Below are 22,106 nucleotides of genomic sequence, written 5' to 3' on the forward strand. Positions count from 1 at the left end.
CAAGTTAATGACTGGTAGGTGTTTTTCCATGGATTCCAAATCAGAGAATGCACCAAATATTATTCATACATTTCTCTCCTGCAGATGTTGAATCTTGATCCTTGGCTTCTAAGAAACGCGGTGTTCATTTTAAGGGGATAATCAGTTCTGACCATGGTTGAAATTTATAAATCAAACTAAATGCACTTCCAAAAAGAACAGTGTTCTCTATTCGGTGAGGCATAAAGTAAAGCCTGGTGGTTCCATCCTACCAGATATGCTCTATAACAACGATAAAGTATTACAAGCTCTGCCAATGGTTTGAAATGGTACAAACATGTCTGGGAGGTTGCGTGGTCGTAGCATGTCGGCCTCTCCCCCATTCAACTTTTTTAGTAGTGTTAGACATTTAGTCTTAATTGAACAACAATTTCCTTGCAGCTGCCAGAAAAGAACTGTCAACCATGGGCCTGAAGGGTGACTGTCGAAGACAAGGACGAGGTGTGAAAGCAAGACCCGCAGGTGAATGGGGTCATGGTGCTGACTTTTGACTACATTGTCGGGGCGGTAGACTAGATTCAGCAGAACGAGAGCGAGCTGGAGGATACAAAAAGTTAACAAAGATACCAAAATGGGCTGGACAAAGCCAAAAAATAGGAACAAGATATTTTTTTAAACAACAGCAAGACTCATCTGAACTCATTTATGACACAAAGGAAATCTGCTACAGAACAAAGCAAGTGAACCAGTACAGGGAACTAACGAGGGAGCGGAGCAGCTGATTCAGTTTGCAGAACGCTACGGATGGAGTGAATGGGTCTGAAATGAACAAACAACAAGACAAAGATCAGGAAAGGCGTCATTATAGAGATAACTCCAGGACTTCTGGCCCAACACAATGCACTGATGAAAGCAGTAAGATAAACATGTACTGTACATGCTGTTAAAAAGTTATTCACTTATTTTTACTTTAAGCAGAGGAGTAACAGGGATCATTGTGTTTGCTAAAGTGAATCTCTTTCAGCAACACTTATAAAATCCATCACAAGATTGACTTGTAGCATTCTTCATGTCCCCTTTCCTGGTGTCTTTCATCATTATAAATACATGAACTGAGCGTGCTCCGCGAAGACTGGGGAAAGGAGTGGAAACAGGAACAGATCCTGTGTGACATTCCTCCCTCTGCTGTGCCTGAGCTTGTATACAAGGTTGATTGGTTCAACTCTGCTCTGACGATTCCAGCCATGCTGATGGGGAAAAGGCTAAAACAAAGGGGTGTGTTCCTGAATCATCACAGGGCTGGACCTACCAGTTGGAGGTGGGAACTGATGTGTGTGTGTGTGTGTGTGTGTGTTTAGCGAGGGGATGGGGAGGAGTTTGAAGAAAGGGGGACAGTCCGATGGAAAAAACGTGGGTTGAGAGGAAAAACCCTGCCAGCGGTAGCTTGACTGGAGGGTTTCTCTGCTTGGTGCTGCATTCACATTCTAACGCTCATGTGGTAACATCCAGCATCGCTTGGGTTCCTCTACGCGTTGGCCTGACTCCAGGGATTTTGAGAAGATAGGGCAGACTGCAGAGTGTGAGAGAGGGCATATATGCTGGAGAGATAAGTTATTTTTGAAGTAGCAGGGGGAAAGAACAGAGGTCCCGAGAAGAGAAAAGGGGAGAAGCTGAGAAATTAAAGTGTCAAAAAAGGTTGATTAGCCGACTGTACACAACAAGTCGACCAATATGGCAGCCATGGAAGCACTGGAATCCACAAGCGCCCAGCTGGAGCCTCAAACCCTCACTGAGATCTCAGATGATGAGGTCCACCTCCCGCCCTCGGACGACGAAGACGATGCCCTTGCAGCTGCCAGGAAAGAACTGGCCACCATGGGTACGGAGGGTGACGCTGTCGAAGACAAGGACGAGGCGGGAAAGCCAGACCCGCAGGTAAACGGGGTCATGGTGCTGACTTTGCTTGACAAGATCATCGGGGCGGTGGACCAGATCCAGCAGACCCAGAGCGGTCTGGAGTCCAGGCAGCAGGAGATGGAACGTTCGGTGAACAGCATTCAGGGAGAGCTCACTAAACTGGCCAAGAGCCACAGCACCACGTCCAACAGCGTCAACAAGATGATGGAGAAGGTGAGCAAGGTGAGCGTCAACGTCAAGACAGTGCGGGCCACCCTGGAGAAGCAAGGAGGCCAGATCAAGAAGCTGGAGGGCAACGAAGCGGAGCTGCTCAAGAGACGCAACTTTAAAGTCATGATCTACCAGGTAGGATAGTGCATTTTTCTATGAATACATGTATCAATATGTGGTTCTGGCTTGTCTGTTTGAGGTGTAAGGCAGGCTATGTAGATTATACAGCACCTCATTGGTTATGGGATGGGTGTGGCAAACAAATGTTGGGCTCATTAATGTGGGCAAAAGTCATGTCACTGCCCTCAAAGAATTGCTGGCAACAGGAAGTGTCGGGTTGTGCTAAATATCATCACTGACTGGGAAATTCCCAATAAACATCATGAAATAATGCATTTTTTCCAAATTGAAATTCAGTACTTCAGTAAAAAGTACTCCATCCTCTCACTTCAGTAACAATAGTACCTAAGCTCCAACCCTAACCGAACGGTTTTGGTCGTTTATAAATGCGAACAAAAATGTGTTATATGTGTTATAATGTATTGACTCTGGCCTCCCCGCGAACTTGGCATTTTGGCATATTCTCCAAGTACAAAGTACATTAGGCCCTAAGCAACGTGCCTGCAGGCCCAATTTGTTATATTTATGAACAACACACCGAAAGAGTGACAGTTGATTTGCGATAGAAAACCCCACCTAGTGCTGTACATTGCTTCAGTGGTCATTTTCTACAAAAGGTACCTTCCAGATACTTTCCACAGCACATTATTTATAGAGCTTTCCGAATACAAGCTAAGCAAGATGGCTGCCCAAATTCAACAGAATCCGTTTGTGAAGTAATTCAACTCTTTAACTCTTGCCTTTTTATTTAAACTAAGATGGAATACCACAGACAAGCTGAAAGGTCTGTTTTTCAAGTCTTTTTATTTGAGAGGGAGCTTAGGGGAGCCCTGTTTCTTTTTTTAGCCTGTGAGGCTGCCGTGTGATGTGTAATAGCTTGCAGCTTTTTGCACAATGTTGCGAGAACATTCAGAGTTTCCACCCTGGACTCAGACATCGTGGCTTGGAGTGACCTCACTCTCTCTCTTTCTCTCAGTCTCTTTCTAGCTGCTGCACATGAGTCAAATGAGAGCCACATACGCTCATGAGTTAACGCTATTCTAAAATGCTTAAACAATACATTTGGCTTACTTCTCCTGGCATACCAGCACAGGATTTATACATAATGATGTGCAGATGAGCAGGTCACAGCTCTCAGCAAGAAAATTCCCTGCGGCAAGAGAAACTCCCCTTGAAACGCCTGTCTGTGGCTCCCCCTCGAACACTAAACACTGGCTCAGTTTACCAGTTATGACATAATGTCACATGCATCTTCAGAAAAAATAAATAAAACAACAAAGTCTTGTTCTGTTTTTCAATTTCCCTGCTGCTCTGTTGTTCTTCGAGGACAGATTTGTTCAGGATCAGCAGTAGAGAAAGCCAGACTCCACCAACATCCCCTGGACTGTGAGTCTGTTTATTCGGCTACTTGCACAGTGTGTCAACATAGAAATACTTGGCCTTGGTAAGGACTCATCAGTACTGTTGACTTATACCACGGACAATAACGCCCGGGCCACTTACAAGAAGAATTGTAACACTCTGGAGGTGCAATACATGAACAGTTGTAGTAGTAGATGTGGTAGTAATAGTAAGAACATCAAGGAAAGTCAAGGAAACAAAATAGGCTGAACGATTAACAGAAATGTTGAATAAAATGAGCAGATGCAATGTGTTAAATTAAGCTAATAGTGTATGTGCACAAAAGAGAATTTCGGAGAAGAAGGGGCTAATGTAATACATATGCTACATATTATGTTTCACCATCTGTTTAGGAATCTGGATATTACACGTTTTTTAATCTAACTGGTATTATTAAGATCATTTACATACAACATCAAGATCAACATTCCTATGTGCATCAACACTTTTTTCCAATTTCTGTCAGGTGGAAAAATAACTTTGATCCAGTCGCCCCTGATTTATATTTGTGCTCTCTGTGTCCTGAGGAAAAGCCCTGAGCTGTTACTGAGCGGTGTTTACCCTTACATAGGGTTTGCTCATGCAGGGAGCATGCAGAGCGAGTGCTTTGTCCTAGCATAGGGTGCTTAATCTCTGCTTTATCAGTGGCTGGTAAACCACCGGTCTTCCCACCTCTCCCCTCTGGGCCTCCTTCACAATTGTGGTCCCATCAAAGCTTAGACTGACATAATTTAAGACTTTCATCTTAATTCATACTGCGTCTCATACTGCGATAAATGTGTAGAACAGTATGATTCCAAACAAGCATGCATGGATATGTTTCTACCTGGTTTTATGGAATGTTTTGTGTGAAATTCGTTGGGTTACATTATATTTCAACGTGGCACAGCTCATTGCAATCGGTCCCAAACTATTGTCAGTCCATCGCAAATTGAAACCACTTGTTAATGCCCACAATAAAAACAATATCCAATACTACCACTGCCACTGGAATGCTGGACCAGCTGAGGCTACTGTATGATGTGAAATCAGTGGTGCTCTGTCAGCACAACTAAAGTGGCCGTCTCCGTGTTAGCATGAGCAACTGTCCTGCTCCTGGGAGTGCGGGCGTGTGCATGTATGTTTTTGACTTATTTAAGCCTAAATATCACATATGCCTCATATTTGTTTAATTACGTACGTACATCCCTGCTGCCAGAGAAACAAAGCTCACTTACTGAGCCTCCAACCCGGAATGTGACAACTCCACCCCCCAGTGTATGTACGTGAAAGAGCAAAGCAGTGCAGGGAAAATATCAGATTGAACAATAGAGTCCAACAGTGTGCAGCACTATGAATGTGTTTAAAGAGAGACATGGTGCATTATCTCTGTGACGGCAGGGATTTTAAACCCGGTAAATGAGAGACTGTCTATGCTGAGGCATGGTTTAATGCACCAGGTACAAGCCTGCTGTTTGCTTTGTCCCTCATGCATTAAGGGCATGCTACTGTTGGCTGGGAGCAATACCGACTGTGCAGTGAGAATGTGGGACCGATTGACCCGACAACCTTCCTCCATCACTTTGAGGACGGTGGAATAATATATGTGGGGGAGTAAGAGCAAAAGATAAACTAGAAGAAGAGATGTACGGGGAGTGGATGGGTGTGCTGTGATGAAGAGCAGGAACCATATTTAGACAGCTGATTCATAGCAAAGGCATCCCCGGCCCCCTAACCTCCTCCTGCCTCCTCCTCCTCGGTTCCCGCCCTGTTCTCCCCTGCTCCTCCACGCACCAGGAAAATTCAGTCCACATCGTGTCCTCCTCACCCCACCCCGCCCTACAGACCATCCCTACCACATTTTCCTCTCTTTTCTGTCACTGGATTCTTTGTTATCTGAGTTGTTTAACTGTATCCTATTTAACAGGTCATCAAACTGACATCACAATGCACGTGGAATAAACCATATTCAAAGATCTGAAAGTGTGTAATACATTTAAAAACAAGCAAGGCAGCATCCCCGAGTTCTTTCCCGGGGTGTTTCCTTTTTTTTGATAATTGTCTTGTATGAGAAGCAATGGCCTGTTTCTACTAGAGCTCTTATTCTCTTTTTGATCTGGGTAAATAGTCCTCGTTTCGCAGCTACTCTTTCAACCACATCTCAGAGCAAATCAATCAACTGATCAACAGATCTTTTCAAATGGTACAACTGAGTACAACTTTGTGAGGGGCCATAGCTCAGAGCTATGATAGCTCTGCAGCAATGCTTCTCTAGCTGATGGATTCAACATTTTGGGCTCAGTGGCTAAAATCTTAAGGCATAATCTTAATTCACTGCAATCATCAGATCTGCTCGCAGAGGCCAAGTAAATCTGCACTCTATTGGGTACAACTTTGACATGTGACCAAAGATTAAGCCTAATGCCTCAAAGCCTAAGTCCTGTGTGAAACCAAAAGTCAAGTTACTTTAGCTTACGTAACCTTCTTGGCTTACACTGCGTAGTAACGATCACTACTAGACTAAGAAACTAACATACTTAATTTTTTTACTCAAACCAATTTTCCCGAATCCAAAGTATAGCGGTTTCCTGGGAACACAGAAGTTTACATTGAAAAGGCCATTTATGCATCTAACAAGAAAAAAATGATATGCTCAAAACTAAAATTGAATATTTCTGCAAGCTATACTGCTTATCACAATGGAAGATGGAAGCGTTGGTTTTGTCCAGAGGTAAACCAAATTGTATCTGTCACGGCGTGGGTGCTTGGGCGGTGTACACCCACTGTGTACGACTGTGTTTCTCTTGATCCGCGAGGTCTCCCGGCGTCTCGCTCTCTCACACCGTCGCTCGCCGTCCCGCTCGCCTTTACTGCATTTTAAAGCCATAATACAACCAGTCAGTGTGTAATCAGCTGAGGCCGATTGCCTCCACCTGGCCCTGTTCCCTGAGCCACTCCCCCTTTCTCCCCCCTGCAGACAAGCCAAAACCACGCCCGCCACCACAGTATCATTTCGGTCACTAAAGATCTTTTTAATCACAAGATGCCTTCTCAAGGTGGAAACCGCTCTAATGTAATAAGTTTTGATGTCCGTCTAACGTTTGTTTAGGAGACACTTCGAGACGCGTGAAGTAGTGATAATAATTTACAAATGGAGCTATTTACCAACTGTCTCACCAGCCAACAAGGCATGCAAGTTGCTGATACCAAGCCACTGCCACATCTTTCTCAAAGGATGCAACTGTTGGTGTTGCTTTCTGGTCTGATACATTTTCTTTTTTTGAACCTTTTTTTTCCATAACTTCATTCTTTCATTAAGTTCTCATACATTCAACACTATATGTTCATCTTTCTTTCTCTTGAACGCCTTACTTTCAATCAACACCACCCAAAACCTTGACTCCATAATCACTACATCCCAATCAATAGCACTGTGTCAAACTGCCATCTAATGCAACAGTGGTCATAGCTTCATCCAGATGCTTTACAATTTGCTACTTTTGAGTTGCACACTGAAAAGACCAGATCTGCAAAAAAAAAAACAATTTCACCAAACAGCCTGGCAGCAATACGAGTCCCAGTCTTGAATCTCATGTAAACGGATCAAGAGTGAGCCCATTCTTCTCACACCGGTTGGTTTTGCCTTCTAGGTCCATATATGGACAAATGTTCCCAGCGAGGTTTTCTGTAACATTGTTTCAGCTGGGAGCAGTGCTTCTTAGAGGAGTGTTTTCAACTTGGCTCAGTAATGCAGGTAGGGCTGGTCTGAATGTCAGGCAACATGTCCTGACCATCTGACGGGAGCTTGTTGACAGAATTCAGAGGAAGAGGGAAAGAGGGAAAGAGGGAGGAAAGATAAAGGAGACAGACATTGAGGGCTTATGGAGACGGAGAAAGAGAAGGGGAAAGAGCCATCTAAAAATAGTAACTATCACATACTTGTTTGATTGTGAGAAGGAAAGGGCTTTTAGGAGAGTGTGTTCCTGTTTGGTGTTGAAGATTTGAGGCCCAGCACGGACAAGTGGTGCTGACACTGCCAGTACATCAGTTTGTTTTTTAATTCAGGACGTTCAGACATTTGACATCCGGTCATAGAGACCTGGGTGCGTTATGCTCGGAGAGTTATTTTACTTTTTTAAATTGTTGTCGTTAACTATGCTGGCTCGAGTGACAGCACTTTTGGACAATTAATGGACTTCATACAGCTGACTATGGAGAAAGTAAAGATTTTGTATTACTTTTTCACATATGCTAGTACTCCCTAACATCTGTGAACATACATTGATATTTGTCTGTGAGGTTCCTCCTCAAGCGCATGTGTCAGAAACTGCAGTTCCTCTCATTTCCACTGGATGCTAGCTCCAAGGAACAGTCGGGGTGTTTGCTTGACATGTTTAGCTTTGGTAGTTGCTCTTGGAACAAACTTGAATATTTATTCATTCTTTATAAACGCAGCTTATTGTAATTTTGCTACAGGAGTGTTTCTTACTCTGTCTCCATGGATTCCACTTAGTTTTCTTACGATGAATAAAGACTCAATACCCAGTTACAACTAATGCAAAGCAGCCCTCATTGCTGCTTTGACCACAAGTGATGTAGGTTGAACTCAGAATCTCGGAAAGAAACATCTCCACGGTGACAGACCACACAATGTAGCAGGCCATTTGGATTACGGTGTGTCCTTCAAGTTCTGTTTGGATCGTGCACATGGGTAGCTTCTCTTTGAAACCTTTTAACTAAGAACAGCCATTGCTCGAGCCTGTTTACACATGGAGCATTATTCCCTCTGCACAGTAACAAATCATCTCACACTTACCAGATACTCTAGAATAAAGGTTTAGTCCCACTGCACCACTTTAACATCTTCTCACATTTAAGAGCTCTTTTTAAACTCTTCTTCTATTCAGATACAGCATAATCTTTGTTCTGTCACAGTGAAATGCATGGCAAATCTGTTGTAACACTGCTTACAACATCAATAGAGAAATGATCTTTTAGATCCATGTCTTTCATTTTTTTATTGAGGAGCTTTTCCACATGAGTCACACATCAGTGACTCATGGTCCACAGCTAAGGTATTTGAAAACATTCGTGTTTCCTCATGTGATATTATAACTTTGAATCATCTCATGCCTAGTGACATTATTGGCCCTGAACAAAGGTACGTTTGTGATAAGTCACCAAGCCATCTAGCTTTATAATGATCTGAATGTTAGGATGACTTCACCAAACGTGAGGGTCTTACATTGTTTGTAAAGTTCATGGCGTGTAAAGTGTCCTAAGGAGCCATAAGTAAAAAACGTACCTTCTCACGTTGCCCACATCATTTGAAATAATCCAATATTGATTTATGGTTTCCCGGGTCTCAAAGTCTTGTGTTTCACCTTGACGTCCTGTCTATGTGGATTCTCATTACAACAAATCTCTGCTGAACCCTTTATCCAACATAACAAAGGATCATAATTGACTTCTATTGGAATCATTTCAGTTCGTAATATCAACACATTACGTGCAACATCGTGTACCAATGGGCACTATAAAGAATATATAATATCCCAATCATTTTCAGAAAATATTTCAATATTAATAATGTATAAAAATGTATATTTTGGCTATATTTATACTATTTGAGTTGGCTCATACAAAATATTTACACAATGAGTGATTTTTCAGATTTTGATCAATGTGAATGTAATGACTATGTTGGTAGGTAGGCACTTTTGTGTTCACGTGGCTCTCAAGTGGCCTAAAACATCTGTTGCTGCAGATTTTGATGAATGGAAGTGCAATAAAAAAAGCTGTGTGACCCATATTCGTACATCCCAGAGAAGCAAATAGCGGAATACCACTTCTCCTGCAGCTCCATAAATCTCTCCATAAACACGGACCTCCTCCATTGTTATTGGAAAGAGTAACATGGGGTGGCCATGGGAACAACCCCTCTCTTCCTTTCCTGTCCAAGTCAAGCATGGGGGCCTGTAGACTCAACTAGGAAGGCATCAGGCTGCCAAATTTCTGCCACTTGTTCCATCTTCACAGATATCTTTGAAGTAGAATTCATCGGGTTGTGATGAAACTTCTGGGTGTTCAAATCTAATATTTCATTTATAAATATTAAGCTTATTCTGTTTTCATTGAATATATCATACATAGTATAGAGGATGGTATCACTGAAGAAGAAAAAATGTTAATGATGCTGTGTTTAGATTGTAAGAATGTGTATGTCCGTGGGTCAGCACGTGTGTGTGTGTGTGTGTGTGTGTGTCTGTGCTCCTACATGATCAGAATATCCCCAAGCCAAAGTATGTCGTAAAGGAATCTTGCAGTGATAGTCAACAATGGCAGGCCGTGTCTTGCAGTGAGAGCTGAAGCGGTGTGAACAAGCTGGTTTGCACACAAACGTCTGCAGCCTTGGAAACACTTGAAGAAATCCTTATTTGTGTGTGCATTCTTACAAAGCTCCCTTGTTGAAGCAGAAAAAGATTAACGCTAACTGTAGTGGCCCCCGGACACAAAGAACGAAAGACCATCTTGCAACTGGATCACACCAGCAGCAAAGCCAAATGAGACCAGGGCGTTAAGCGGGGGGCCCAATGGCCTCCATCCAACTCGCAACACCTATTTCTGGGCCAATTCTCCAAAGGAAGTCTTCACAGGTCCACCCTAACCCTGGACCCCGAGACACCCATGTGACTTGTTCGGGTCAATGTTTAACATTATGTGTGATTGGACGAGACCTGCCTGTTTATTTTGTGTTCACATTTTCATCACCTGACTCACAAAATGTGATGCCTTCAAGCACTGCAGGAAATGTTGGCCAAACAATAAGAGACATCTGGCCAGAGGATGCATACAACAAAAGTGATCTAAAGGAATAGTTTATAAGTTAATAGTTTGTAGATTTTCTTTCTATTTGAGGGTGTTAAGTACTCTACAGAGCTGGAGTCAGCTAGCTTAGCTTAAGACTTAAGCAAGGTGAAACAGCTAGCCTGGCTCCGTCCAAAGTTGAAAAATACAGAAACGCCCCCTATGTTTTTCTTTTAGCATGATCAGCCTTCAGTTGATAGAGATACGAAGGCAATTATTGATTAACATATTAAGCCCCTTAGAGCAATTAATACACATGTACACTGCCTACAGAGACAGCAGTATCAGACTTTGCAAATTCAACATGAACACAAGCAGCTGTTGCACAAAGAAAGTGTTCATGCAGGGAACCCTTAAGAGTTCCCTGCATGGAAGGGTTTCCATCCCGTTCGGTAAACCCCCAATTTAAGAGCTTTAAAGATGTAGTCATGAGTTTATGATGAAATACACGCATACTTAACAGAGACGTTGAAAAGCAAAAACAGTGTAACCGTAAACAACAAAAAGGTGGCTAAACTGGATATTGATTGTTCCAAGTTATTAAGCTGTACGGCAGGAATAACTGATCAAATCTAATCGGGCTATGTGCTTATTATTTCATTAATGATGAATACATGGCAAAAGTAAAACCCCTAACTTTAAAGTAAAAAAGTGATGGGAAGTTAGCCTACACCCTGCATAGGCTGACAGACTATAACAGAGCCGTCTGCTAGAGAGCCTAGGAGCAACATAGAGTCCTCACAAAGCTAAGCTGAATGTATCTGGACTGTGGGAGGAAGCCGGACAACTCTGGGAGAACCCCTGCGGACATCGGAAGAAAATGCAAACCCCACACAGAAGAGCTATCCAGCGGGGAATCGAACCCCTCTCATGCTCCAAGCAAGGCGAGCTGAACGTGTAATTAAGTGAGGTGGTGTGTGCGCTTTAGTAATTAACTCAAATGAATTTAGAATACAATTTATTGCACTCTGAATCACAAACTACAATTACAATCAGTCAACCTCAATATAAAAACAATGACTGAATCTAAAAGTATTCTCAGGAGGTTTTGCAACAACATAAAAACCCAGTAAAAGAGATGCATTTCTATTTAAAAAGACAAATTAAAAAAGGACACCAGATTGGGCCAGCACGGACGAAGCTCTCGTGGGTAATTACGCCACAAGGACAATTTGCTTACCAGTGTCTTAAAAGTCAAATGGTGGACGGATTTCTAAAAGCTCTTTAAAAAAAAACACTGGTCACAATTGTGCCAGACAATGTGAACTGCCAGATTGTCTGGCACAAAGCTGGCAGAAGATATATTTTGGTTTCTCTATGCTTGGTTGCCATGGAGCTGTGACGTAGATCCAGTGATCTAAGCGGTTGCTCCTACCCGCTGACTGCAAGGACACTAGAGGGAAACGAAGAAGGAAGGTCGGAAGAAGTGAGTACAGAACGGAATGGGAAGTGAAAAGGAGGCAAAAGGAGATGAAAGGTCACTGTTGGTCTGGTGAATCATCCCCCCCCCCCCCCCCCCCCCCCAGGGACCTGCGGCATGCCATCACTTTATATAGCAATCTTTCACTCCCTCTCTCGCTCTCTGGTTAAAGGGGACAGTGGAAAACAGGAGGAGAGTATAAGAAGTTCTCTCCCCAGAGTTTTACGCCGTGTGTGACCATGGTACTCACATGACATATTTACCAAAGAGGACACTTTAAAGTTTCAAAGTTTTAGGTGTTCATTTTTTTAATAAAGAGAGACTAGAAAAGCTAAATTATGGATAGCTAAATGTATCCAAAGCGACTTAATAAGTGCATTTCAACCCCACATGGTCTAATTACTAGTGGAGACATATTTACTAGTGGTTCCATTTCATTTGGTCTCAGTCAGATGGACGAGTTATGACGGTGTCTTTCTTTTAAATAAATTAAAACCACATTAACCACAAACCCTGCTGGTCCGTGTAAATTGCTCAGTGCCAGTTTTCACTGGATACGCCAGTCCTCTTTTTTATCAGTATGTTTTTGTGGTATTGCCGGGTTTGCCCCCTACAGGGTAGAAAGAGAAAAAAGTAGTGATGGGAAGTTCGGATCTTTTTACCGACTCTGTTCTTAGAATCCCGTTCAGTAAAATGAACAAATCTTTTTTCGAGTCATTCGTTCATGACGGTCATTTGTTGACGGGGGGTGGTAAGGTGAACGTGTCATTTGTTGACGGGGGGGGGATATTACCGACCGTTCAGTAAAATGAAAATGAACAACTCTTTTTTTTGGAGAGGACTCGTTACTCTCGAGTCCTTGTGAGGATTCGTTCAAAATGAATGAATCATTCACGAACGACAGATCACTAGAAAAAAGACCGTGACATGCAACAAAGTTATAAGACCAGATGTAATGCTGTGGTTAGCTTGTGTTGTGTGTTTTGGTGGGTTTGTGTGCTCAGTGAAGTTTAAGCATTAGCTAAAGGCTATGAGCTGACTGAGTAGCAACGTGGATCAAAGTTTATTCTTGCACTTGAAAGAAGCAGTTGAGACACAAACCCCACCACGAGGTCCATGAGGTGGAGCTCTCACTCATGTGATCAAAATGGCGTCTGCGCTTTCACGACAACACGGAAAACCCTGTTGGCTGGACACCATGTGAACAGCTGCTGAATGAGCTTTGTGGTGAGATTATGTTTTTAATAGATCAATATTAGTGTTTCCAAAGCAACAGAAAACAAAATGAGATGTCATTTCCTCTTTACAACAGCAGTCCTGTCATGGGGAGTCCTTGTCTTCCTGCATTTACTGGAAAATCCCCTCAATGCGTGTGTGAGTGTGTACTTTACCTTTATGAACAACTCAAATACTGTAGACCCACACACACTTGCATCTGGCCTTTCCAGAGCATTTGGGGAGGTGCGGGGGGGGGACAGACAGGGGTGTGTTACAGTGGGATTCCTCTCTCTGGCTCTACATAAGGCTGATGAGTGGTTGCACTGTAGGCTGAGAGTGGAAAGCTTCCATGGCGTGCTGCACATTACACACACACATTCACATGCAAAGAAGTGCACGATTGTGTGCACACACACATACAAACACCGTCGTTAAACAAACACACATATTCATTATAACCAAACCTACTTGAGCATGTCAACAAACACACAGATTTACACATCTGTATGAGCACATGTGTTCATACAAGTCAGGGCACAAGCACGTTACACACACACACACACACACACACACACACACACACACACACACACACACACACACACACACACACACACACACACACACACATACACATACACCACAAGGAGCAACAGTCATCTCTTTCCTTTCATCTGGAAACATAGTTCCAGTCAGTCTCACCACAGTTGCCATGGAGACACCAGTACAACTTCAATGTTTATGGCTGCCAAGGAGGAAATATAATTGAAAACCTTTTGTTCTAGCAGAATATTTATTTGAAGAGTTTGTTACTGTCATGTAACACCAGTGAGACCAAGCACACAAGCTCAGAATTAGCTGAAAAACACTGGCAGAAAAGTGTAAACACATTGGCTGAGGTAACGCCTGTGGCATCGTTGCTGCTGCCGTGGTTTCTGTGTACCAGTTGACTAGCCACGCCCAGAAAATTCAATCCAACGCTAAATCATACATGCTGGCCCTGCCTGACCGTACCAATGTATCGGGTGTACTTTACCTTTTTGCCGAGGCATAGAGTGGGGAGAACAAGTATTTGATACACTGCCGATTTAGCAGTAAATGAACCCAAACCGTGACAGAAATTCTCCTTTCCTGCTTCACATTTTGACTTGACAGTCTCGGCAAATTATAAATAATACATTTTAACAGTTTAATAGAGTATATAAATCCAATCCCACACTTTTTTTTTTTGCAAGTGGGAGAATCAAGTTCATCATCTAGTTTTTCCTGCCAAAAGACCAAAACATTGTATTAATAATATTTCTCTAAAAGTGAATATATGTTTACATGCCATCTCTGATGTATGCTTTCTTTTAAGAATAGTGGCTGGCTATAGTATGTGAAATATCACAAAGTACAGTTTGGGTTAAGGCCATATTGTGGTTTTGAGAAACTGAGATTTTTTTACTTATAATGCATTGTGCCAGAGAGCACTGAGAATCCCTTTCACTCCACCACGAGGCACTGCATGCAACAATCTCACCGCACTGAGAGAAAGAGAAAAATAAAGAAGGGGGAGTCAATATCAACAGTAGAATGGTGTGGATGTGTGTGTGTGTGTGTGTGTGTGTGTGTGTGTGTGTGTGTGTGTGTGTGTGTGTGTGTGTGTGCTATTAGTGGTGGGAAAGAGAAATTCAGCTGTGTTTTACGGGAGGTTGAGCAGGGTGAATAGACTGTCCTGAAACTAATCACGAGACAACAACACCCAACACTCCAGGACTCTCTCTCTCTCCCTCTTGCACTTACACACTAACATTGTGGTACAATATGTTTTGCAACTTCCCTCATGACTTTCATTTTGTAATTCAATTGCATTGTACATTTTTTGCAAGAGCGAAAGACAACATTTAGTCTTAGTGCCACACACACACACACACACACACACACACACACACACACACACATACTCACTTTAACTCACACAACCATTTGTCCTCATTTGTCTACTTTCCATGGCTCTGGTGTACCTTCCTGTCTTTTGTGCGACAGCCTCATGGAGAACAATGTACCATTAAATTAGCAGGGTCAGGAAGTCAACACATGAAGGTGAATGCCTGAACTTCCATATACATTCTTTCCATGCAGTTTGACACAAACACACACAGACACACCCACAGGGCACAGAGTTCCCTGTTCAGTCCTTCTTCGTAGGGCCTGTGACCTTCTACACTCTGAACTGACAGACTGGGCTTTCCCACAAAATGCCTGTTGGGTGACATAGTCCTGGATAGTCCAGGTGGAAGGGTTTCTTTGCTGAGCAGAAGTACATGTGGGTTTCTGTTGTGTGGTGGTCAGTTGGTCATTCCCTGTTTGTCTACATTACAGTGTAACCACATATCAGTTTCTCAGTAGTAGTGTATATCAACTACTCTCTTTTCCCAAACATAACCATGTTCTTTTTGTTAAGGGAAAGTGTTCAGAGGCGTTCAGAGGGTTTGTGGTTGCCATGACATTTATTTATCTATTTATTTATGTATTTGTAGTTTGGTTTGTTCTAGCACTACATCCAGATAAAAATGTAAACGTTGCAGATTAAATAAAACTGAAACATTGGAATAGAACATTCATAACTATGTTTGAGGTATTAATGAGATATAGCTGTGAGATAAAATGGCTTTAAATAGTGACTTTGTTATTATGTAAACATAACTGCTACTGCTCCATGAAAACTATTACGGTATGTTTTAAATAGAAATTCTAATCCTATTTTGAAAGTATTTGTTGTTTTTAAAGCAGTTACTTGTTCATGTGAAAAGAAGAGTATTAAGCCGTTCGTAGTTTTCCAAGAGACTTGGAGAGGAACGAGCATTAAGGTTGTCTGCAAACTCCCCACTAGATGCCAAAAAAGCTTAGACAAAGGGGCCTTTAAGTAAAATCTCTCATATTCTGATGGCCTGATGCATTGTTTCTTAGCAGTTTTCCAGTGTCCATTGAGTACATTCACATTGTTGAACCGTTCCATTCAGGTGCGACTAGAAACTATTTTATCCTGGGAAAGCAGTACCGTATTCCCACAAGACAAAGTTGCATGTAAACATTCCCCTCTAATATCGGCTTTCAATAGCAGCAATCGTGACAAACTGTGAGGCCATGTCAAAGACTTGAACCACACATTGCTTAAGTGATTCACAAGACCGACCCCATTGTCCTTGAAACTGCAACAAGACGTAATGAATTTTGGCAAGGCAGGTATGTTCCAGCAGCCCCGTCTGTCAGCACAGCTGTTCAGGAAAGCCAAGATTCCTCATCCGAGGTCAAGTTTACCCAAGATACTGCAGCACAATGCCTTCATAAAACCACCATTACACTGTAACAGAACACAATGGCCCACCCTCCCCCATCTGCTCTCATACCTCCACACTGATCCTATCATCTTCCTGCTGAGCAGATGGTTTTCTACCACTTAGAAGCATAATCCCACTCGTGCTATTACACAATCTACACAACAGCAGAGAGGTATCTTCCCTTTTCAGACCTCCGCCCCCAACAGACACACAAAAACACACACACTCACACACACACACACACTCGTTGTTCTTTGTTCTGGCTCTACTGTGTTCCTGTTTTGAACATGGAGGCGGTTTGGAGGGAGAGGAAAATACAATACATACAACAGCATTGGCCCTGATGCAGACACTCAGGAGCCCAGTTGCACAAGGATTTGTTGTGATGGAAAGAGGAAGACCCCCCTCCCAACCTCCACCTCTTCCATTCCTTCATTAACAAACAGTTTATTTACGAGTTGAAAAAGGCACATGATAGAAACAGGGGAAGAAGAGGCTCCCTCATCTGCAAGTAAACAGGGCAAGGAAAAACAAATGTCCGTGGGAGATTAAGTGGCCAGTGAGCAAGGGAAAGATAAAGTATCCCTCAGCTAAAGGGGAGCTGGCATCAAGTGGTGTTGTGATAGAATGCTTCATCAGAGTGGGCCAGTCAGGATGTGGCGCTTACTTGTGTGTTGAGTGTGCATGTAGTGGGGCTACTTTGTCCTGTGGAGGCGGGGGGCTGCTAGAGGAAACAGTCATCGCAGGGTAATTAAAATTGAAATAGCGCATGTGTAGCAAGGATCGAGCTACCGGGTGGGGTCGTGTACAGAGACAAGGAAACTTGGTAGGGGTTCAGTGGAAACACTTCTTTATTTTAATTCCCTTTACCACCAGCCACCAATACATATTTTGGAGAAATATGATTGGCCCACTAAACTATATGCACATTTTATTAATGTGAGTACAGATTTAAATTAAACTACCTTTGTTGCACAATTCCTCTACACCTTGTTCCCACCTCCCACCTCCCACCATGGACCTTCGGGTAGGAATCCTTTTATTTGTTTCTCCAGCAGCAGTTAACATCCCACGCTATTGCTACACTGTCGTTACTCGCAGACAGCAACAACAATAACAACAACAACAACAACAACAACAACAACATGGCACTCTTCTGGCAAACTTCACTAACACGGGAACACCCGCCTCCCCTCGTCTCCCCCAATCACTGGCCACCCCCTGTCTAGCAAGCACCGCAACTCCCCCTGATTGGCCAGAGTGAGGGGAATGACGTAACGACGTATATAACACAATGCTGAACAGGGTCGCTACAGTATGTTTTGATTGCCTAAAACTAATAATCAATATTTCTGTTTGCTTTCATTTGTACTTTTTTTTTTTCTATCGCCACAGTTAAGGTAGAATCTCCTATGCTCTTTGTCTTGCGGGTGAGCTCCTCCAAACACACACATGGTGAAAACAGCAAGCAGAAAGGCTAATGCAGATTACTGGATTGGCAACTGCTGGTTACTGTACAAAGCTAATACTAGCATGTAAACAAAAGAAGAACCTATTCAGTCTGCTCCGAGGACAGAGAGAGGAAAACAGAGAACAGGGTAGTGGGAAGGATAAAGAACATGAGGGCAGATGACAGAGAACAAAAGGACAGGAGGACAGGAGGACAGAGAACAGAACACTAAACTTCACTTGGGAATGTCCTATTGGGTGGCCATTTTTTTCCAATGAAATATCGATGACTTGATATAATGAGCTGGCAGATTTTGTCTGAGACTACTTCATCTTTTGTGCAATACATTTATCAACTTTTTGTGGCTTACAAAATATATTTTTCTTTGCACATTTTCACTGATCCTTCTGGAACGTAATGTTATTTTGGACTTTGGCTTTTGTCACAGTGGCTTTGCTAAATCCTATCAAAACATATACATTAACATTCCTTGTGTTCTCTTCTCTGTAGGATGAAGTGAAGGTTCCCTCAAAACTCAACATCTCTAAATCCATGAAGGTTTCGGAGTCTGTATCAGGAAGCCGAGGAGGAAGCATCCTAGAACTCAAGGAAGCTGTGGAAGAGGGAGAGGAAAGAGAAGGAGAGAAGGCAGACAAGTCCCACGCAGACCTCTCGTCAGATGAGGATGGGGTAGAGATAGAAGAGACCATTGAGGAGACCCGTGCCGAGCGCATCAAGCGTAGTAGTCTGCAGCGTGTGCAAACTCTGAAGACAGTCTTCTCAAAGGAGAAGATAGATAAGACCAGAGCAAAGACCAAAGAGAAACTGGAAAAGACCAAACAAAAGACCAAGGACAACCTGGAGAAGACAAAGGGCAACCTGGAAAAAACTAGGCAGAAGACCAAGGACAACTTAGAAAAGACCAAACAGAAGACCAAAGATAACATTGAGAAGACCCGTCACAATATTGAGAAGAAGATGGGCAAGCTTGGAACACAAATGACTGTCAACCCTGAGCGCAAGCAGAAGATGCAGACATCTCGAGACAAGGTAAAGAAGGCCTTCACGCCAGACCATGTGGTCTACGCCCGGTCCAACACCGCGGTGTACAAGGTGCCCCCCTTTACCTTTCATGTCAAGAAGATCCGGGAGGGCCTCACTGAGGTGGTCCAGGGCACCGAGATGGTGGAGGTGTCACAGGAGGCATATCCATTCGACGGAGTGGATGGGGAAGTTGAGGAGGGCGCAGTGGAGGTTGAGATGGAGATGATAAATGGAGGAGAAGATGAGGAAGAGGCTGATGAGGATGAAGAGGAGGACAACACAGATGCTCTGCCAGAGAATGAAAACAGAGATAGAGACAGCGACTAGATGAAGGGTCAGGAATTTACCAAGATCCCAACCTAATTCCTGTTATTTTGTAAAAACAATAGAAAAAGGAATTCTACGTATTTAAAAAAAAAATCATTTTGGCCGTTACCCCTATTAGTTACTTTGAATTTGTACTAAAATGTTATTGCTGAGATCCAGGAACAGCCTCACTGATGGGAGGTGGTGGGTCAGTCGGACGACCCGACAGGAGCCTAACAACACTACACATGGTCCAGGTTAGGTCAATCCCTATATTGCAAGTTAATGTGTAAAGTAACCATCCTTGAGCATAAAGGTCACTTAAGTTTGTTCCCGTCCCGTCTGACTGTCTGACAGTCCCAGTTCAGATATATCATGTAGTCTGAAAGTTAATGCATGCAGTGATGACAGAGAATATATATATGACATGTCTCTGCAGTTCACTGTTCACTGACTAATAATCCTCTTTGCACCCATTATTGACTGGGTGTTTTTCGCCCCACAACATTACTGTTTTTGTTTACTCCTACTGCTTTCATCCACGTTGTTTCCAGCTTTTCTAAGTGCAAAGGCTCCGATACGCCAAGTTGCCGATGCTCCCACAAACTGCTCCTTTACCAGAGAGCAGAGGCAGGGTCAGGTCGCATTCCTTCCAAACTGTACAATGTGCATACAGAGCAGCGCCCAGGCACTCAACCTGACGTTACAACAAAAAATACAATTTAATAACTTAGATTTTCTTTTATTTGACTCCAAGTTATAAACATAAAATAAATCAGAATGGACTCAATTAAACGTCCTTAACGCATATTTACAAAAGCAATTTTAGGGTTGTTTAGAACGCATTTGTGTTCGGATTGTGTAAAAAAAGAATACAAAGAGAAAGAAATGGGAGGAGGAAACCAAAAATAACTATGCTATTGGCTGAGGAAAGGAGGAGTAATAATAGAACTGACAAGAACGAGAAATTATTAGTAAGGGACACTATCATTTACATTAAAAAAAGTGCAAATTTTCAGAATTTTTAAAATATCCCAAGCACCCAGAACTAGTGGGATGAGTACAAAGGAATGAATCACCTCCTTTTCACTGAACGTCAGTAGCATCTGTTGAACATAAAGAAAATTACCTCACCTGTGCTTAAAATTCTGAAATGTATTTCATACTGCATACCACATATATATTCCTTCCACCCTGTTCATTTTTCTGCTGTTTAAATAGTGAAGTGTTATCCTATTCTGCCTAACTTACTGATTATGAAATTATCGTGTCTGTCATTTCTATGATGAGCTAGCGGTTAGATATTTGTTTATGACTTGTATGTACTTATAATTTACACTTGGCTGAATGTACCTTAGTAGTATTAATTTTATCATATCTTGTTGCATGCAATGCTGTTACGCAACACTTTACTGCTAAAGAATTGTCATTGCCCATGAAAATGATAATCTTCAAAACATAAGGCAGAGATAGTTCCTCCAAAGATCTAGTGCATTTCACTTTGATTATTCCCTTCCTACAACACGCTCTGTGTCCTTCTAAGATGTGTTTCATACATGAACTGAGATTAGGACCAATGCTTTGGGCAAGTTCTCACACACCTCTGGTAGAACCAGCGTAGGTTTCAAAAGGGTCTGACACTGACTCCTAGTGTCCAGTCATCCCGCTGTGATTCCCTTTGCTTCATATTAAAGGTGCATTGCGCCACATTCTTCTACTGTCCACACTTACTTGTGTGTGATAAGGCTTTCATAAATGTGTTTATATATTCTCAATTTTACTAGTGGCCTTTTCATGACTGCGTTTCAATAATTAAATCAAGAGATAATCAATTGCTAATTCCTTTTTAAATACATTTTCACCTATGCTCTAATCCTTAGCAGGAACTAGAACCTGAGGCGGCACACTTTTAGCTGAGGGTGGCACACTCTGAGAAGGTCAGTGAAGAGGTAACATAGGGGCAGACACTTCTGTGAATCAAAAGTCAATTTGTAATTTTTACTTCACAATTTTACCACGTTACTTACCACAATATTTAGTAAAAGTTTAGTTCTTAGCTCAAACACATCACAGTGTATTTGTTTTTTGTACATAATGTGAATCACTGCCAATCACATCATAATGCGTTTTACATTACATTACATGTCATTTAGCTGAGGCTTTTATCCAAAGCGAATTACAAGTGCATTCAACCATAGGGATACAAACTCAGAAGAACAAGAAGCAAGAAAGCTCAATTTCCTCAAATAAGCCAATTTACAATTTGCTATAGATGAGTGGCGTTCACTCTAAGTACAATTTAAGTGCTAAAATTTGTTGGTCTTTTAGTCGAGGTAGAGTTTGAAGAGGTGTGTCTTTAGTTTGCGGCGGAAGCTCTCAGCGGTCCTGGTGTCTTCAGAGAGCTCGTTCCACCATTTCGGGGCAAGGACAGGACATTTTGGACATTTTGATTTCATTTACCAGAGAACCTTCTGCTGTCTGTGCTTCTTTTGCGTTTAGGAAAACAGCTTCTCGGGCCAAAACATTGTGATGTCTGCCCAGATTTCACAATGCAACAAATTCATATTCTGGCCCTTTTATACAATTTGATAGAGAATGTGTTCAGCTGTTGAATACTAAGCCCTTCATTGTGAATCAACAAAGCCAAGTCAGTCAGAGCAGTGACAACCTTCTGGTGTGCTGACGCCTTAATGTCAACAGACCATATCTAGTTAACACTCAAATGTTTCCTTGTTTGTGTTTTGTTGGTAACAGATTCCTGTATGTTTCCTTGCTTAACCACTAATGATTGAATTAATAAATGCTATTTGGTTCACAATGTCTGTGTTTTTTACGTTAGCGGAAAGAGTAAAGGGATGCGCCCAAACAAACC

The 22,106-nt window shown here is 42.4% G+C and overlaps 1 protein-coding gene across 1 annotated transcript; it reads left to right on the forward strand.

Moving 5' to 3' along the window:
- The first annotated feature begins 490 nt into the window (after window positions 1–490).
- On the forward strand, window positions 491–22,052 carry cavin1b (caveolae associated protein 1b). The gene is made up of 2 exons (XM_040176578.2): window positions 491–2,241; window positions 18,395–22,052. The coding sequence occupies exons 1-2, from the start codon at window positions 1,711–1,713 to the stop codon at window positions 19,253–19,255; spliced, it is 1,392 nt and encodes a 463-aa protein (XP_040032512.2). The 5' UTR covers window positions 491–1,710; the 3' UTR covers window positions 19,256–22,052.
- The last annotated feature ends 54 nt before the right edge of the window (window positions 22,053–22,106 follow it).

Source organism: Gasterosteus aculeatus, chromosome 5 (genome assembly GCF_964276395.1).
Source record: "Gasterosteus aculeatus chromosome 5, fGasAcu3.hap1.1, whole genome shotgun sequence".
In the NCBI taxonomy this organism is placed as follows: domain Eukaryota; kingdom Metazoa; phylum Chordata; class Actinopteri; order Perciformes; family Gasterosteidae; genus Gasterosteus; species Gasterosteus aculeatus.